General features: G+C 42.2%; 1 protein-coding gene across 3 annotated transcripts in view; it reads left to right on the top strand.

The window, feature by feature from the left end:
- Positions 1-18,551, top strand: part of CAB39L (calcium binding protein 39 like) — a 162,765-nt gene that overhangs the window by 126,412 nt on the left and 17,802 nt on the right. For all 3 annotated transcript variants that reach the window (XM_077484243.1, XM_077484244.1, XM_077484245.1), the window contains exon 7: positions 16,035-16,100. In XM_077484243.1, coding sequence (XP_077340369.1) covers positions 16,035-16,100 — 66 coding nt within the window. The remainder of the gene's footprint in view (positions 1-16,034; positions 16,101-18,551) is intronic.

Here is an 18,551-nt window from a genome sequence, read left to right as displayed (position 1 = left end):
TTGGCATATTGTTTCAGTACCCTATTGTTGGACTTGCTGACTTCTGCCTGATTTGAAATTTTAACTGGTTGTAAAGTTATGTAACACATACAATGCTGAATAGATTAATGTGAAAATTTCACAGATCCGCCTTTCTATTTGTAAAATAACTTACCTAGATACCTTGGCAGCCTGATGACTGCGGGTCACGTAATCACTTTTCATTCCTGAGTGAATCGCGACCTGCAGAAGGACGTGTCCACATCAGGGCATTACGCCAATATAGGAAGTGACGTTTGCTGCTGAGCATCTGCATTTTCAAGGTGATGAAACGCAATCGCAGACCTGGCAGCATTACGTCACCTTCCCCCTTTCTCTGCGAGTCCAATCCCTGAAGGAGGAGTGAGAGATGGGTGGGGTACCTGGCTTTAAACTAAGCGCGCTTGTATCTACTGAACAGGATGACGGGGGGGCTGTAAACTGACCATGCTACCATGGATCAGCTTCCATGCTGTTGTGGTCAGTTTACTACCAGGAAGAGGGGAACTGACAGGTTCAAACAAGTAACTATAAACAGGCAAAGGACACACCCTAGCAGGGCTCGACAAAACCCAGACGCCAGGTTGCCATGGTGACTAGAAATTGTGTCCTGGCCCCTGGGTTCACACCTGTGTGTACTAAAATCGCCATGTCATTCTTTGAGATTTCAGTACAGGTGCGATTTTTGTCTCTCTCCACAGCTTCCCGTTGACTTCAATGCAAAATCACATCCCATTGACTTTAATGAAAATTGCATCACATTAACTTCAGTGCAAAACCGCCTCCCATTGACTTCAATGCATGTAGATCGCATCTTTATGAACCACCACAATTGGAACACATAATATCTAGGCTGTTATGCAATTCAGCGAGTTTGAAAATGCATTCAGAATCACATATGTGTGAACCAGGGTGGCTCCATTCATACCTGGGCGTTTTGGAGTTTGTCGCAGAATCTCTGCGTTTCTGCCGCAATTGCAAAGCGCGGATTCAGGTGCCATTTATTGAGCTCGGACTTTCCAGGTGCCATTATTTTCAACGGCACCCAAAACCTGGTGAAGTTTTGCCTTGATTGTTGTGTGGCAAATCGTATCTCATGGAGCGTGTTGCCCAAAAGAAGCTCTTGCTCCTTTTGGGGCGACATGCTTCACGTGATGCAAATTGCCTCTCAGTAAATCGTATGACAATCGCAACAAATCGCATAAAGCTTGATGCCCAAAAAAGCTCATTCTGCTTGGGCGACAAACGTCACACAATGCGATTTTGCCATGCAGTAAATTGCATGACAACAGAGGCAAAACTGCACCACGTTTTAGATGCCAATGAAATTAATGACACCTGAACCTGTGTTTTGCTATTGTAGTCCGTTTTGAGTTTGTGGGCAGAATCACAATGACTCTGCGGCAATCGTAGGTGTGATCAAGGACTAACAGAGCAGAGTTTTTCCCTATAACAGGTTTTTATTGTCATTCTTCCTAGCCAGCCTATAACCCTGATGTTACGTTACGTTAGGGGGTACAAATTACTTGCCTTGTCCCGCACGCTGAAAAAAAAATGGCTCCTAACTTTTTTATCCGCCTCATTTTTCCCTACTTTTGGAGAGATTTCCTTTAATTACCTATTGTGTCTTATGGAATGGAAGTGAAAGGAAATCTCCTTGGAAAAAAAAAAGACCAGTAAAGCATCTGCTAATCTATCCAAGTCCTATCCATGCAGGCTTTGTGGTGCTATAGCAAAATGACGAACGCGGTTGGCCAGTTCTGGGAGGGTGTCCCAGGACATCCTCCCATGATCGTGCCGCCTGTTGCAACATGCACCTGGCGTGCTCTGTGATTGCTGTGTCCTTAGGACACAGCTGATCACTAATCGAGGTAAAGAGCCAATCACAACGGCTCTTTACCACGTGATCAGCTGTGTCCAATCACAGCTGATCACGATGTAAACACACTTGCCGTTTATCGTCATTTCTTTACTCACGTTGTCACAGCGCAAGCAGAGGAGAGAGCTAGTAACCAGCTAGTGTGAAAGGAGACATCTGCACTGATAATCTGGGCACTGGCCATAAGTGCCGCAACAGTGCCCATCAGTGCCGCCTCATCAATGCCCGTCAGTGCTGCCTATCAGTCCGGCCTCATCAGTGCTACCTATTGGTGCCCATCAGTGCAGCCTCATCAGCGCACATCTGTGAAGAAGTAAAAACCTAGTGGTGATTAAATAACACACAAAAAAACTTTGTGTGAACAAAAATTGTAAAAATGTCATGGGTCAGTGCTGCATGATCGCGCAATTGTCATTCAAAGTGCGACAGCGCTGAAAATTTGCCTGGGCAGGAAGGGGGTGAAAGTGCCCAGTACGCAAGTGGTTAAACACAAAATGTAGAGAAGTCCTCTGGTTCTGAATAATTATTATGTTTTTTTTTAAATAAGTATTTATCCAACTGTGGGCCAGAAGTTACCTATTCTAATAAGAACAGCGAAATCAGAACATCCTGGATGCCAAGAAATACTTTGTTACCAAATAGTGTATGTGAACCTTTCATATATAAGAACATATGGAGGTTTGTTTTCCAGACCCGTTTTGCTTATTTCATTTTATTTTTTTAAGCTAGAGACCATTTTCAAGTAAGCTTTTGAAGAAAACAAGCACAGCACAATTGTCTGGATACTGACTGTACAATAAGTTGATCCAGAAGGCATTTACTCCATATGTGTATGTCATTCTGGATACTTGGACTCTGTGCAAAAGCATTCTTTGATAGCCTGCTACACCTGTACTTCATAGAGAGAATGAGCTTGATCAAGTCCCATATAAGCTACATATTGTTTTCATCTTCCTAGCAAACATCTCCTAGCAGGTTGTAACTTTTTAAATACATAGGAACATATGCCGCATTATACAGTTCATAGACATGTGACTCCCATCAAATGTTATGTGATATAATTACATTAAACATTCTGAATGTATTACTGTGGAAAGGGCACTATAGTCTTTTATAATGCTCTTTAGATACACATGTGAAATAGATCTTTTTAATGTAAATTTATAAATGAATGGTAATGTTTTAAAGCTGAAAAAATCCAGTCTAAACAGATTTTGTTTAAACACAAAGGCCACGTGTATTGTTACTTGAATCGTGGTTTCTTCCATGAATTTGTGGCAGATTTGTGCATTAATCCAGCTTTCAACAACTTCTGCACTTTGCCACTGTGCAGGAGCTTCCTGTAATAAAGACCAGTCACTGATGTTCTCTCTTCCTGTGCAGGGGGACTAGTCTTGTCTCTGCCCCCTCCTGTAGTTTTCTGTAATTAGCCTGTAGTGGGAGGACCTGATGGGCCTTTCTCACAGCTCTGCTCTCTGCACAGATAAATGATAGTATCATCACTACTTTTACCAGATAATATCTGGGCTTGGAAAACTATTTGGGGCACAAAAAGAGAATGTATATCTTTTGTGGCAGTTGAGTAATATATTTCAATATTTACATTTTTGTATTTAAGCTTTAACCCTTTCACTGCCACTGCTGAAAGTCATAAAGCAGTGGCGGTGGCGGTGGAGGGTTTTACACACACTCCTGGCTGTACACTAAACTCCAAAGGCTTCCTGTCACCTATGTAATGAACACTCAAGCATGTTTAAATAAATTAAAAAAATATATATATATATTTTGCTCACACATGATTGGAGGAAGTCAGCAGAGCTTTACCTCATTCACTAAAGGAAAAATACCCTTGCAAAGTAAACTGCATATTTTCCCTTAGTAGATCAACCCCCAAGTGTCAGCTCACTTCTGTTTTATGGTGTAGGGAATGAAGCAAGTGTCCTCAAAATTTTTGTGTATTTTTTCCAAAAAAAAGTGTGCTTGTAAGACCGCTGCGCAAAAAATGTTTTTAACTTGTAAACAGCAAAGCTCAGAAAGAGGCTCGGTCCATACTGGGCATCCAGCAAATGGCACAATAGCAAAAGTTGTCCAGTCCAAAAATGATTGACCTGTCATGAAGTAATTTAGTTTCAAAGCAAATCAAATTTTTGCAGAGATAAGAAGTCCAATATGTACAGTATCTCACAAAAGTGAGTACACCCCTCACATTTTTGTAAATATTTTATTATATCTTTTCATGTGACAACACTGAAGAAATTACACTTTGCTACACTGTAAAGTAGCGAGCGTACAGCTTGTATAACAGTATAAATTTGCTGTCTCCTCAAGATAATTCAGCACACAGTCATTAATGTCCAAACCGCTGATAACAAAAGTGAGTACACCTCTAAGTGAAAATGTCCAAATTGGGCCCAAAGTGTCAATATTTTGTGTGACCACCATTATTTTCCAGCACTACCTTAACCTTCTTGGGCATGGAGTTTACCAGAGCTTCACAGGTTGCTACTGGAGTCCTCTTCCACTCCTCTATGATGACATCACAGAGCTGGTGAATGTTAGAGACCTTGCGCTCCTCCACCTTCAGTTTGAGGATGCCCCACAGATGCTCAATAGGGTTTAGGTCTGGAGACATGCTTGGCCAGTCCATCAACGTTACCCTCAGTTTCTTTAGCAAGGCAGTGGCCATCTTGGAGGTGTGTTTGGGGTCGTTATGTTGGAATACTGCCCTGCAGCCCATTCTCGGAAGGGAGGGGATCATGCTCTGCTTCAGTATGTCACAGTACATGTTGGCATTCGTTTTCCCTCAATGAACTGTAGCTCCCCAGTGCCAGCAGCACTCATGCAGCCCCAGACCATGACACTCCTACCACCGTGCTTGACTGTAGGCAAGACACATTTGTTTTTTTACTCCTCACCTGGTTGCCGCCACACATGCTTGACACCATCTGAACCAGATAATTTTATCTTGGTCTCATCAGACCACAGGACATGGTTCTAGTAATCCATGTCCTTAGTCTGCTTGTCTTCAGAAAACTGTTTGCAGGCTTTCTTGTGCATCATCTTTAGAAGAGGCTTCCTTCTGGGACGACAGCCATGCAGACCAATGTGATGCAGTGTGCAGCGTATGGTCTGAGCATTGACAGGCTGACCCCCCACCCCTTTAACCTCTGCAGCAATGCTGTTAGCACTCATACATCTATTTTTCAAAGACAACATCTGGATATGACTCTGAGCACGTGCACTCAACTTCTTTGGTCTACCATGGCGAGGATTTGTTAAACCACTGTATGGTCTTGGCCACCGTGCTGCAGCTCAGTTTCAGGGTCTTGGCAATCTTCTTATAGCCTAGGCCACCTTTAAGTAGAGCAACAATTCTTTTTTGCAGATCCTCAGTTCTTTGCCATGAGGTACCATGTTGAACTTCCAGTGACCAGTATGAGAGACTGATAACAATAATACCAAATTTAACACACCTGCTCCCCATTCACACCTGAGACCTTGTAACACTAACAAGCCACGTGACAATGGGGAGGGAAAATGGCTAATTGGGCCCAATTTGGAAATTTTCACTTACTGATACTGCAGCCTAGAGGTTAGTTTATAGGTTTATTTTTTTAAATCCCATACTTCTCCTTTAAGTGCTGCAGCACATTTTGTTTTTAATAGGAGGCTTTAGTTGTCGGTGCAGTTTTTCAATGAACAGACATGCAATGAAGGTGTTTATTACATGTGGAGACCAATAACTGCCCATTAATCCCATGTTTGCAATGCCCTTTTCTGCTGCGGTGTCTTTTTAGTGATTTAAATAAAACTATTGACTAAATAAAGGTGTAGCTCTGTCTCTGAATATAGCTGGGCACATATATATTTAGATGTGTGCTTTTGGACAAAGAGTGTCATACAGAAGTGTTTATTCTGTGGTATGCTGTTTCTTGGTAAGCGCTACGCTATGAGCACATTCTTAGTACAAGCTATTAAAGAATGCTAATTCTGTTACAGGTGAGGCAAAAATATTTTAAAGATTACTTAGAAACTGCACAAATTACTTTTACTTTTTAACCCTGCCCTACTATTTCCAGGCAATCCGAAGTTAAAGTAGTGGTTCTGACCCCTTTTTTATAAACCGTACATTATTTCCCAAGATTAGCTTCTGAGCTGCATAAAAGCCGCTGAATGTGGACTTGTGAATGTTGATGTGCTGCTGAAGGCTGTAGAGAATTATTTACTTCTTACTGCAGTTGATTTACAAAAAGAATAGAAGTTGTTGATTGTTTTAGCAAAGTTAATGTTCGTGAATAAGGTGAAGCTGTGTTTCCTAGTCATGCATGATACAAACATGGATCTATATTCAGACGAAAAGGTTAACAGAAAAAAAAAAGGAAAAATGTCAATAAAATATTGAAACTCTTGCAAGCAATTGATATACAGTATCTCACAACAGTGAGTACACTCCTCACATTTTTGTAAATATTTTATTATCTTTTTATGTGACGACACTGAAGAAATTATACTTTTCTACAATGTAAAGTAGTGAGTGTACAGCTTGTATAACAGTGTAAATTTGCTTTCCCCTCAAAATAACTCAACACCCAGCCATTAATGTCTAAACCTCTGGCAACAAAAGTGAGTACACCGCTAAGTGAAAATGTCCAAATTGGGCCCAAAGTGTCAATATTTTGTGTGGCCATCCTTATTTTCCAGCACTGCCTTAACCCTCTTGGGCATGGAGTTCACCAGAGCTTCACAAATCTCTCCAGAAAGCTAGAGACCTTGCGCTCCTCCACCTTCCATTTTGAGGATGCCCCACAGATGCGCAATAGGGTTTAGGTTTGGAGACATGCTTGGCCAGTCCATCACCTTTACCCTCAGCTTCTTTAGCAAGGCAGTGGTCGTCTTGGAGGTGTGTTTGGGGTTGTTATCATGTTGGAATACTGCCCTGCAGCCCAGTCTCTGAAGGGAGGGAATCCTGCTCTGCTTCAGTATGTCACAGTACATGTTTCCCTCAATGAACTGTAGCGCCCCAGTGCTGGCAGCACTCATGTAGCCCCAGACCATGACACTCCCAGCACCATGCTTGATTGTAGGCAAGACACACTTGTCTTTTTACTCCTCACCTGGTTGTTGCCACACATGCTTGACCCCATCTGAACCAAATAAGTTTATCTTGGTCTCATCAAACCACAGGACATGGTTCCAGTAATCCATGTCTTTAGTCTGCTTGTCTTGAGCAAACTGTTTGCAGGCTTTCTTGTGCATCATGTTTAGAAGAGGCTTCCTTCTGGGACGACAGCCATGCAGACCAATTTCATGCAGTGTATGGCATATAGCCTGAGCACTGACAGGCTGACCCCCCTACCCCTTCAACCTCTGCAGCAATGCTGGCAGCACTTGTACGTCTATTTCCCAAAGACGACCTCTGCATATGATGCTGAGCACTTGCACGGAACTTGTTTGGTCGACCATGGCGAGGCCTGTTCTGAGTGCAACCTGTCTTGTTAAACCACTGTATTGTGTTGTCCACCATGCTGCAGCTCAGTTTCAGGGTCTTGGCAATATTTTTATAGCCTAGGCCATCTTTTAGGCCAACAATTCTCTTTTTCAGATCCTCAGAGAGTTCTTTGCCAATGAGGTGCCATGTTGAACTTACAGTGACCAGTATGAAAAAGTGAGAGTGATAATTCTCACACCTGCTCCCAGTTCACACCTGAGATCTTGTAATTTGTCAAATGACACTCAGGGAGGCAAAATGGCTAATTGGGCCCAATTTGAACATTTCCACTTATGGGTGTACTCCCTTTTGTTGCCAGCGGTTTAGACATTAATGGCTGTATGTTGAGTTATTTTGAGGGGCCAGCAGTTTACACTGTTATACAAGCTGTACACTCACTACTTCATGTTGTAGCAAAGTGTAATTTCTTCAGTTTTGTCACATGAAAAGATATATTAAAATATTTACAAAAATGTAAGGGGTGTACTCACTTTTGTGAGATACTATATGTATATTACATGAGCGTGCAGCACGCAACACGCCCGTAGACATGGTGTATCTGGATTTTGCAAAAGCACTTGACACAGTTTCCCATAAACATTTATTGTACAAAATAAGGTCCGTTGGCATTGAGCGAGTTCAGAGGGTGATGATAAATGGGGAATACTCATGGTCAGGGGTGGGTACTGGGTTCCCACAGGGTTCTGGGCTCCCACAGGGTTCTGTGCTGGGACCAATCCTATTTAATTTATTCATAAATGACCTGGAGGATGGGGTAAACAGTTCAATCTCTGTATTTGCAGACAATACTAAGCTATGCAGAGCAATAACTTCTCCGCAGGATGTGGAAACCTTGCAAGAAGATCTGAACAAATTATTGGGGTGGGCAACTACATGGCAAATTGGGTTTAATGTAGAAAAAAGTAAAATAATTCATTTTGGTGGCAAAAATATGAAGGCAATCTATACACTAGGGGGATAACTTCTGGGGGAATTTAGGATGGAAAAGGACATTGGGGTCCTAGTAGATGATAGGCTCAGTAATGGCATGCAATACCAAGCTGCTGCTAGCAAAGCAAACAGAATATTGGCTGCATTAAAAAAGGGATAGCTCCAGGGATAAACCAATCATTTTCCCACTCTACAAGACTCACCTAGAGTATGCTGTCTAGTTCTGGGCACCAGTCCACAGGAAGGATATACTGGAAATGGTGCGAGTACAAAGAAGGGCAACAAAGCTAATAAAGGGTCTGGAGGATATTAGTTATGAAGAAAGATTGCTAGCCCTGAACTTGTTCTCTCTGGGGAAGAGACGCTTGAGAGGGGATATGAATTCAGTTTACAAATACCCCACAATAGGAATAAACCTTCTTCATGGAAGAGAGTTTAACAAGACACAGTCACTCATTTAAAATTAGAAGAAGAGAGGTTTAACCACAAACTGTAGAGGGTTCTTTACTGTAAGAGCGGCCAGGATGTGGAATTCCCTTCCACAGGCGGTGGTCTCAGCGGGGGGCATCAATAGTTTAAAAAAAACTATTAGCTAAGCACCTGAACGACCAAAACATATAGGGATATACAATGTAATACTGACATATAATCACACACATAGGTTGGACTTGATGGACTTGTCTTTTTTTTCAACCTCACCTACTATGTAACCATATGTAACACACTCCCACAACAATGTGTAAAGATAAAATTGTAAATGTTCTATGTGCCACGCTACTGATAGCTGAAAAATAACCAATTGGTGATAAACTCAAACATTGTGTATTAAATCACAACATAACAAACGTACGACAAATAAATATATCAAACTGCTACAAAAACATCTTTACCAGCGTTAGTAATCCCATCTGCCAAATCAATTAATCCAAATCTAACTAAATGCTCAATAAATTAGTGCCGTGCAATATATTGTGCAATAATATGCAACAAATAAAATTCCAGTATGCAAACAAGTGCAGTCCAAAAACTTTAAACTGTAAAGTTCTTCAATAAGTTGCTGTAATCTTAAACATCCAATAGTGTCTTCTCATTCCTTCATGCATGTGTTTAACATGCACCCTTGTGTGCTCCCCCATTATGTGTGTGCTCACCTGGGATAGTGTGACCTCACAATTAAGCTCGGTCAAAACCAGCTTTCTAGTCTCTAAGGACTAGCACATCGGGCATTCCTTCCTCCTGCTAGTACCATGGTTGTATCTCTTGTGGTTGCCCAACCATATATGCAAGAAATGAGCTCCAATAGTGCTCATATCTTTAAAACCATTTATGTTGATTAAAAGTAGTAAACAACTCACATTTGTTGGAGGCACCAGTGCACCAGCTATACATAGCATAAATCATACAATCTGCATGACACTACATCAGCTTCGTATTAACTCCAACATCAACCTAAGCATCACGCTGAATCTCCTGCCCCTTCCCAGCAGCCCATAGAACATTTATAACAAAAAAAATGTATATACATGTACAAGACGTGTGTGTGTGTGTGTGTGTGTGTATATACCGTATTTTTCCGTGTATAAGACGCTACTTTATCCTTAAATTGTTAGGCTGAAATTCGAGCAGCGTCTTATACACGGTCAGTCAGCCTGGGAGAGAGCCGCGCGGGTGCGTAGATGGTGCGTAGCTTACGAACGGCTTCCTCCAATCACGAGCTGTATGCTAGTGACGTCAGCTGGAGGTAGAGGCGGAGGTGGAGAGTGCGCAGCTGCGATCCCGTTCGACGTGGAGACTGCGCAGATGCAGAGAGCGGAGCGTTTTGAGCCCAAGATGTCAGAGAATACCGGTAATAAAAGTAAGAGACTGTCTTACTCTGCAAAATTCAAACTCAGTGTAGTTAGCTATGCAAAAGAGCATGGGAATAGAGCTGCAGAGAGACAGTTTGGACCTCCCCCCACTGAGAGTATGATAAGACAGTGGAGAAAACAGGAAGAGCAACTCCTTAAGATGCCAAAAAAGAAGGCCTTAAGGGGAAAACCAGCAAAATGGCCAAATTTGGAGCAGAGGCTTAAAACTTGGATTTTGGAGCAGCGCCAGAGTGGCTTATGTGTGTCAACCAAACTTATTCAATGTCAGGCAAGAATGTTTGCAGGCGAAATGAACATTGTTGATTTTACAGGAAAGGCAAAATGGTGCTTCAATTTCATGAGGAGAGAAGGGCTGGCCATGAGAACACGAACAAAGTTAGCTCAGAAAATGCCACCAGTTTACGAGGATAAAATCCAACAGTTTCACTCCTATGTCATAAAACTTCGGAAAAAATATGATTTTGAACCAAGTCAGATTGCAAACATGGATGAGGTCCCTCTCAATTTTGATGTGCCTTCCAACAGAACTGTTGATGTGAAAGGAATCAAAACAGTGCCAATAAAAACAAGTGGCCATGAAAAGACACACTATACTGCTGTGCTTTCATGCTGTGCAGATGGTACTAAACTGCCTCCTATGCTTATTTTCAAGAGGAAAACCTATCCTAAAGAGACCATACCACCTGGTATTATTGTGCAAGTTCAAGAGAAGGGATGGATGAATGAAGACATTATGGCCATTTGGTTTGCAAAGGTTTGGTCCAGAAGACCTGGAGGGCTCTTAAAGAAGCCAGCTCTGCTTGTCTTTGATCAATTCCGAGCACATTTAACAGAAAAGACTAAAAGGGTTGCATCAGATTTGCGAACACACCTAGCAGTTATTCCTGGTGGACTTACAGGTCAGCTACAGCCACTCGATGTTTCAATCAACAAGCCATTTAAGGTCCTGATGAGAGAAGAATGGAGCAGATGGATGCAAAAAGCAGGTGATAACTTGACCCCGGCAGGAAGAGTGAAAAAACCAACCATTACCGAGGTCTGCAATTGGGTCCTAAACTCATGGCATGGCGTCAAACAAGAGGTGATTGTGAAGTCCTTCAAGAAATGTGGAATCAGCAATGAAATGGACGGAACTGAGGATGATCTCACATATTTAGACAGTGACTCAGAAGACAGCAGTGATGCAAAAGAAGTTGAAGAAATTCTGTCTGGAACTAGTGATGAAGAAGAGAACATTGATGCAACAGAGGTTGAATAAAGTGATATGATGCATAATATACTGGTATGTAAACTTTAATTACTAAATAAAACTGTGTTCTGTTTTACCTGTTTAAAATATGGATTTCTTAATTCTGGGTTGCAAAAGTGGGGGGCGTCTTATACATGGGGGCGTCTTATAGACGGAAAAATACGGTGTATATATATATATATATATATATATATATATATATATATATATATATATATATATATATATATATATATATATATATATATATATATATATACAGTTGTGCTCACAAGTTTACTTACCCTGGCAGAATTTGATTTCTTGGCCATTTTTCAGAGAATATGATTGATAACACAAAAACTTTTCTTTCACTCATGGTTAGTGTTTGGCTAAAGCCATTTATTCTCAATCAACTGTGTTTGCTCTTTTAAATCATAATGACAACACAAACTACCCAAATGACCCTGATAAAAAGTTTACATGCCCCGTTTCTTACTACTGTGTATTGCCCCCTTTAACATCAATGACAGCTTGAAGTCTTTTGTGGTATTTGTGGATGAGGCTCTTTATTGTCTGATTGTAAAGCTGCCCATTCCTCTTGGCAAAAAGCCTCCAGTTCTTGTAAATTCTTGGGCTGTCGTGCATGAACTGCACATTTAAGATCTTCCCAAAGTGGCTCAATGATATTGAGGTCAGGAGACTGAGATGGCCACTCCAGCACCTTCACTTTATTCTGCTGTAGCCAATGACAGGTCGACTTGGACTTGTGTTTTGGATCATTGTCATGTTGGAATGTCCAAGTACGTTCCATGTGCAGGTTCCTGGCTGATGAATGAAAATGTTATATATATGTGTGTGTATAAATAATTATTAATAGTAAGTAAAAAGCTACTGGCAGACTCAATGGACCGCTTTTTACTTCCGCCTCTTTTCGATCCTGTGCTAGAAAAAAAACAACTTTTTTTTTTTTTTACATTCCTCCTGCACATTCAAAACGAACCTAGCATTACCTTTTCACTAACCTTTACGTTGTTAGGTGAACAGCCTCTACTTCTTTGGTAAATCCACCCCATGCTCTTCATAATGGATCAGATTTATTATTGTAGCACTCATCCAAAAATGGGAAAGACTAGACAAACATATAAGACTACCCCCTTAGAGCTGGCGCCTGCCAGCCCTTTAAGGCCTTTAGAATGCCGGGAGGTGGAGCGGGACTTAGGGTTATGTGACCACCATGATTGGCACAGCACTTTCGATGCTATTGCATGCAAACATACGCGAGGCCACATATTTGCATGCGCTCGACACAAAAAGGTTAAAGCGGCATTTAAATGTTCCCTCCCCTTCTCTCCCCATGACTCTGCATACATTTTATATCAAATTGTAATTTAAACACCTCTTCAGAATGTTTCTGTGCGCTCATGTCATTGCAGCTACAGCTCTGCCATTGGAAGTTTTTCCATTGTTTTCCCTCCTAGAGGTGCAACAGGACCTGAGAGGAAATCTTCCAAAGTGAGGCGAGTTCCCCTGTAGATAGTTTTCCACAGAACAGGGAATATCCCCATTGGAAGATTTCCCTCTGCATTTTGTTCTGGGGACAACTCTAACATTTTGGATTTCTCCTCAATTAAAATGGTCATTAGGACAAATGGTGGTGACTCTCCCCAATGCGGACATAAAAAAAAATGGCCATACATTAGTAAAATAGCATTTGAAATTTTTTATTTAGGAATGTTCATTCAATTTTCTAAACGTTAGTGGGGTCATATTGCTGTTTGTTTTTGACCAGACAGGAAAATACAAAGGATCAGGGTGGAAAATTTTTCTTGAACAAATTTCTAATCGTGAATGTTTTTCTTTGGGAAAGTCTATTAATTCTAACATCAAATGTTAAAAGTGAATTACATTTTGAATGACATTCATCGAGTCATCCAATGTAATGAGAACACTGGATATCAGATTTTTTTTTAAAGTTTTGCTTCCTGAAAAACGTTTGATTATAATAGATCCTTTCAAACTGAACACAAATACAATTTAAGAATTGTCGCATCAGGTAGGAAACTTTGGAAATGCATAATTAACTTTTAAGGATAACGTATTTAATTGCATAACTTTTTCAGACAGGCTACATGAGTTACACATTGCTAAAAGTGCGAATTTTGGTTTGTAATCGGTGTCTGGTCGCTGCAGTGTCCAACAATAGTCAGCCAGCATGGATTCCAGTTGCGCTCATACCATTTTTCCATTTCGGCAATGTCCTGGTGAAATCTTTCACTATGTTCTCAGAAAATGAGAGCCTTCACCCTTCCTTGTTCACTGCTTTCTCATAATTTTTCATCAGTTCAAGTTTCATGTGAAGAGGAGGCAAAAATATCTTTGCCAGGTCAACAAGTGGTTCATGTGCCATATTTTTCTGTCCTGAACCCAATTTCTTTTGGAGTGACCCTTTCTTTTTAATGTAATACATGGCTGTCACAATCACATATATTATACAGTACTGTACTTGGCATATACAAGATGCATTTCAAGCAGCAGAGACACTACTTTTAGATCTCCACAGATATTTAGTTGTACTTGATGTACTGGATGGGCTTTAACAAAGGTTCCATTTTTATTTATTTATTTATTCGTATTTGCAGTGTAGCCTACAGGTATTGCAAATTTTTAGATCAGAAGATTACTGTAAAATGGTACTTTAATAAATGTAGACTGAAAACTAGGGAATTTTAAGATGCAGATTTTTTTTAGTCTGTTTGCATTTCTTGTGCACAATTGTTAATTGGTTATTTATTATTATAGATTTGGGAAGTTAATACCGTATATACTCGAGTATAGGCCGACCCGAATATAAGCCGAGGCCCCCAATTTACCCCCAAAAAAACTGGCAAACTTATTGACTCGTGTATAAGCCGAGGGTAAGACATGCCTGTCCATCCCTGTGTGTGTGTCCGTCCATCCCTGTGTGTCCGTCCATCCCTGTGTGTCCGTCCATCCCTGTGTGTCCGTCCATCCCTGTGTGTGTGTGTCTCCATCCATCCATCCATCCCTGTGTGTGTGTGTGTATCCGTGTGTGTGTGTGTGTGTGTGTGTGTGTGTGTGTGTGTGTGTGTGTGTGTGTGTGTGTCCAGCCTACCTGTGTCCTGAGCCTTTGTCCCGAGCCTCCGTCCCGTGCCGAGCCTCCTTGCCTCCGTGCCTCGCCGCCGTGCCTCGCCGCCGTGCCTCGCCGCCGTGCCTTGCCTCCGGTCCCGTCCCGTCCCGTCCCGTGCCGTGCCGTCCTGTGCCTTGCCTCCGTCCCGTGCCCTCTTCGTTCGTCGGCGGCCATTGTAAAATTCAAAAGCTGCGCCGCCGCCTTCGCCTGTGATAGGCGGAACACTGAATTTCCCAGCAGCCTGTGTTCCGCCTATCACAGACGTCGTATCATCCTCGTCCGTAGTACGAGGATGATACGAAGTCCGTGATAGGCGGAACACAGGCTGCTGGGAAATTCAGTGTTCCGCCTATCACAGGCGAAGGGGGAGCCGGAGGCGCGGCTTTTGAATCAGAATGGCCGCTGTCTGTCTGCTCGACACGCTGATCGAGCGGGCAGACAGCGATGACTCGAGTATAAGCCGAGGGGGGCACTTTCAGCCTCAAAAAAGAGGCTGAAAATCTCGGCTTATACTCGAGTATATACGGTAATTAAGACACTGATCTAGAGGCTAGGGACCCCATCAGGGAAATTTACTAAAACTGGTGCACTCAAAATCTGGTGCAGCTGTTGCATGGTAGCTAAGCCGCTTCTAACTTCAGCTTGTTTATTTAAGCTTTGACAGTAAGCCCTTGTTTACAGCTGAAATCACACAAATTCAAACCTGCATTTCAATGCGAGTTCGGGGGCGATTTGAAAGACACCTGTGAGGGTTCATGCACAGATGTCTATTGAAATCGCCCCCGAAGTCGTCAAAAGTAGTGGAGGAACTCATTTTGAAAATCTGTGCGGCATTGCAAAGACTGCACCGATTGGGACAATGCCATTGCCGGCAATAAGCTGCAATTGGCATGTGATTTGACGTGTCTAATCGCACCAAAATGAACGGGGGGCTAAAACCTGGAAACTGATTGGTTTCTATGCACAGCTGCACCAGATTCTTCACTCTCCAGCTTTAGTAAATCAACCCAGTTGTCTTCTGTGCTGAAGCCATAAATGTCAGGGTTTGGGACCAAAATCATGTCATTTAGGATTTGTTTTTGGATTCTTACCAGTCTCAAAACTTTTGTTATTGTCAGAGAGCATGATTTTTTTTTTTAAATAATTTAATATTATGTTATGTTATATTTTCTGATGTTTTTTTTTTTAAATCCTGTAACCAACTTGAAAATATTCAAGTATAAAAATTAAGAAATTAAGTATTTAACATGCTTATATTTTGGCCCTGAACTTTCATTCCTGTTTGAGGATCCCTGACTGTTATCAAATACAATTTGCAATAACCCACAGGTCTTGATTCACAATCTGTACCCCATTGATATACAGAACACAAACCAATACATTGATTACTTTCATACCTAGACTAATCTATGTACTACTAACTTATACTTTTTTAATTTTTTTTTTTCTAGATATTTAATGACTATGAAAAGCTTCTACACTCCGAGAACTATGTGACAAAAAGACAGTCATTGAAGGTAACAGTAAACATGCAAATGTTTTGAAATGGGAAATTTTTGGCTTACCTGATCTAACATGACCCTCTTACCATGACCACTACCTTGACCAATTCCAGTCTTTGGTAAACGACTTCACACCCCATCATTGACATTGACCCCATCAATAAATAGTTTAAAAGTCTGCAGAGATAAATGACCCTTTGCAAAAAGCTGCATTGGCATTCATGTCACTGTATTTGGTGGGAATAAATAGTACTGGACTGGTTGTTACAAACCTCTTCTTTACTTTCAGCTACCTTGGCTCTGAGTATGTGCATCTGCTTCTCATCAGAAAATCAGTACAAAGCAGAGGCTTCTTGTTACTATATAGGTAAATCCATTCCATCAATTGCAACTGATAGTGGAAAGGGAGGGACTACTTATTTTGGATGGGAATATATGCCCAATGTAAAAGTGTAAGGCAGCACAGAACTTTACTGGCATTTCAGTAGGGAGATGTCCATGCCTAAGTTTATGAATCCACCTTCCTGTGTCAGTATTATTTTCTGGCCATGTGGGGCAGTCGGCCTCCTCCTTTGGCTGATTTATAACATCCCAATCCCAAAAATGTCCTCTTTGCTACTCCACTGCCCCATTTTTAGGTCTGATGTATATAGAAAAATATTAAGTCTTGCGAGCTTCTATGTCAATAAGTGCCTGAAAATCAGTAAGTGAATCGCCTACACCTAACACACTCTCATCTATATGTGCATTATAATTTATAAACCAATTGGTGCCGCGCTCCACGGTATAACCAAATTATGAAATGTGATACCGCGGCTTAAGCATTAAATGCATACATAAATAGATGAAAAAAAAAATACATATAATAACAACCAATAAATGCGTAGAATTTCCCTTGTGTCACTGTTATAAGTGCAAAATAATCAAAACCGTGATAATATCCACAATAATATGACCCCTTCATGCCTAAGCCTTTTTCTGAAATTTGTTAAAATCTGTATTTTTTGCTAGAAAATGACTTAGAACCCCTAAACATTATATATATATATATATATATATATATATATATATATATATATATATATATATATATATATATATATATAGATATATATATATAAAATTTACATAATTAGTAAGGTTGAATAAAGACACCAGTCCATCCAGTTCAACCTGAGTGAGTGTCCACAATTGTCCCTATCCCTGTACATTGCACATTCACATCAGTCCCTACCCTCAATGTATATATAATCATTTTTAGCAGAGACCCTACAGAATAAAATTGCGATTGTTGCAATATTTTATGTTGCACGGTATTCCACTTCCTCCTCCTCCCATGCGGAGGGGACCAAAGCAGATGTCCCGCCCCTTTGTTATGGTCCTGGAGAGTCCGCCGCTGGTCCGGTGGCAGTAGGGTGCAGGGCAGTGGCATTTTCAAACGGCAAGAGGGAGGCCCGGGCAGCTGGGAAGAGGCTGACAGCTTGCCATAACCAGGAGCCAGGGAGGGAGTGAGAGAAGACTACGCTGCACCCCCACCCTAATCTGAGCAGCATCTCCAACGCCTCCAAGAGTGGCAGAGCCAACACTCCTTCTCCAACTCCTCTCCCAGCTGTGACTGCCCTGGAACAGAAAGACAGGCTGGTCAGTTCTAGTATGTTAGAACCGACCCAAGTGGGTATTACAACAAGGCTGACTGACAAACATGAGGTAGGTGCATCACACACTCCTACCAACACAGACCGGGGCTGGAACAGTCAAAGGGGGAGGACAGTCACGGGGGGGACAGTAGGGACTGCAGGCAGGGCTTAGGGAGTCTCTCTCTGCCACCCCCCTCTCTCTCTCTCTCTCTCTGCCACCCCCCTCTCTCTCTCTCTCTCTGCCACCCCCCTCTCTCTCTCTCTCTCTGCCACCCCCCTCTCTCTCTCTCTCTGCCACCCCCTCTCTCTCTCTCTCTGCCACCCCCCTCTCTCTCTCTGCCATCCCCCTCTCTCTCTCTCTGCCACCCCCCTCTCTCTCTCTCTCTGCCACCCCCCTCTCTCTCTCTCTCTCTCTCTCTCTCTCTCTCTCTCTCTCTCTCTCTCTCTCTCTGCCACCCCCTCTCTCTCTCTCTCTCTCTCTGCCACCCCCCCCCTCTCTCTCTCTCTCTGCCACCCCCCCATCTCTCTCTCTCTCTCTGCCACCCCCTCTCTCTCTCACACCCAACCCCCCTCACACCCACCCTCTCTCTCTCTCTCTCTCTCTCTCCCCTCTCTCACACACCCACCCCCCTCTCTCACACACCCACACCTCCTCTCACACCCACCCCCTCTCTCTCTCTCTCCCCTCCCCTCTCTTGCATGCAGGCAGGAGAAACCAAGTGGACACTGACTGGTGACAGCAAGCAGAGAGTTACTGAACCCACCCTCCCCTACAGGCAGGGCTTAGGGAGTCTCTCTCCCACCCCCCTCTCTCTCTCTCTGCCACCCC

Source organism: Lithobates pipiens, unplaced genomic scaffold (assembly GCF_037356315.1).
Source record: "Lithobates pipiens isolate NorthernLeopardFrog02 unplaced genomic scaffold, aLitPip1_a1.2 Scaffold_16, whole genome shotgun sequence".
Lineage (NCBI taxonomy): Eukaryota > Metazoa > Chordata > Amphibia > Anura > Ranidae > Lithobates > Lithobates pipiens.
The sequence above is the reverse complement of the archived record's forward strand: the minus strand, read 5'-3'. Positions and strand labels throughout refer to the sequence as shown.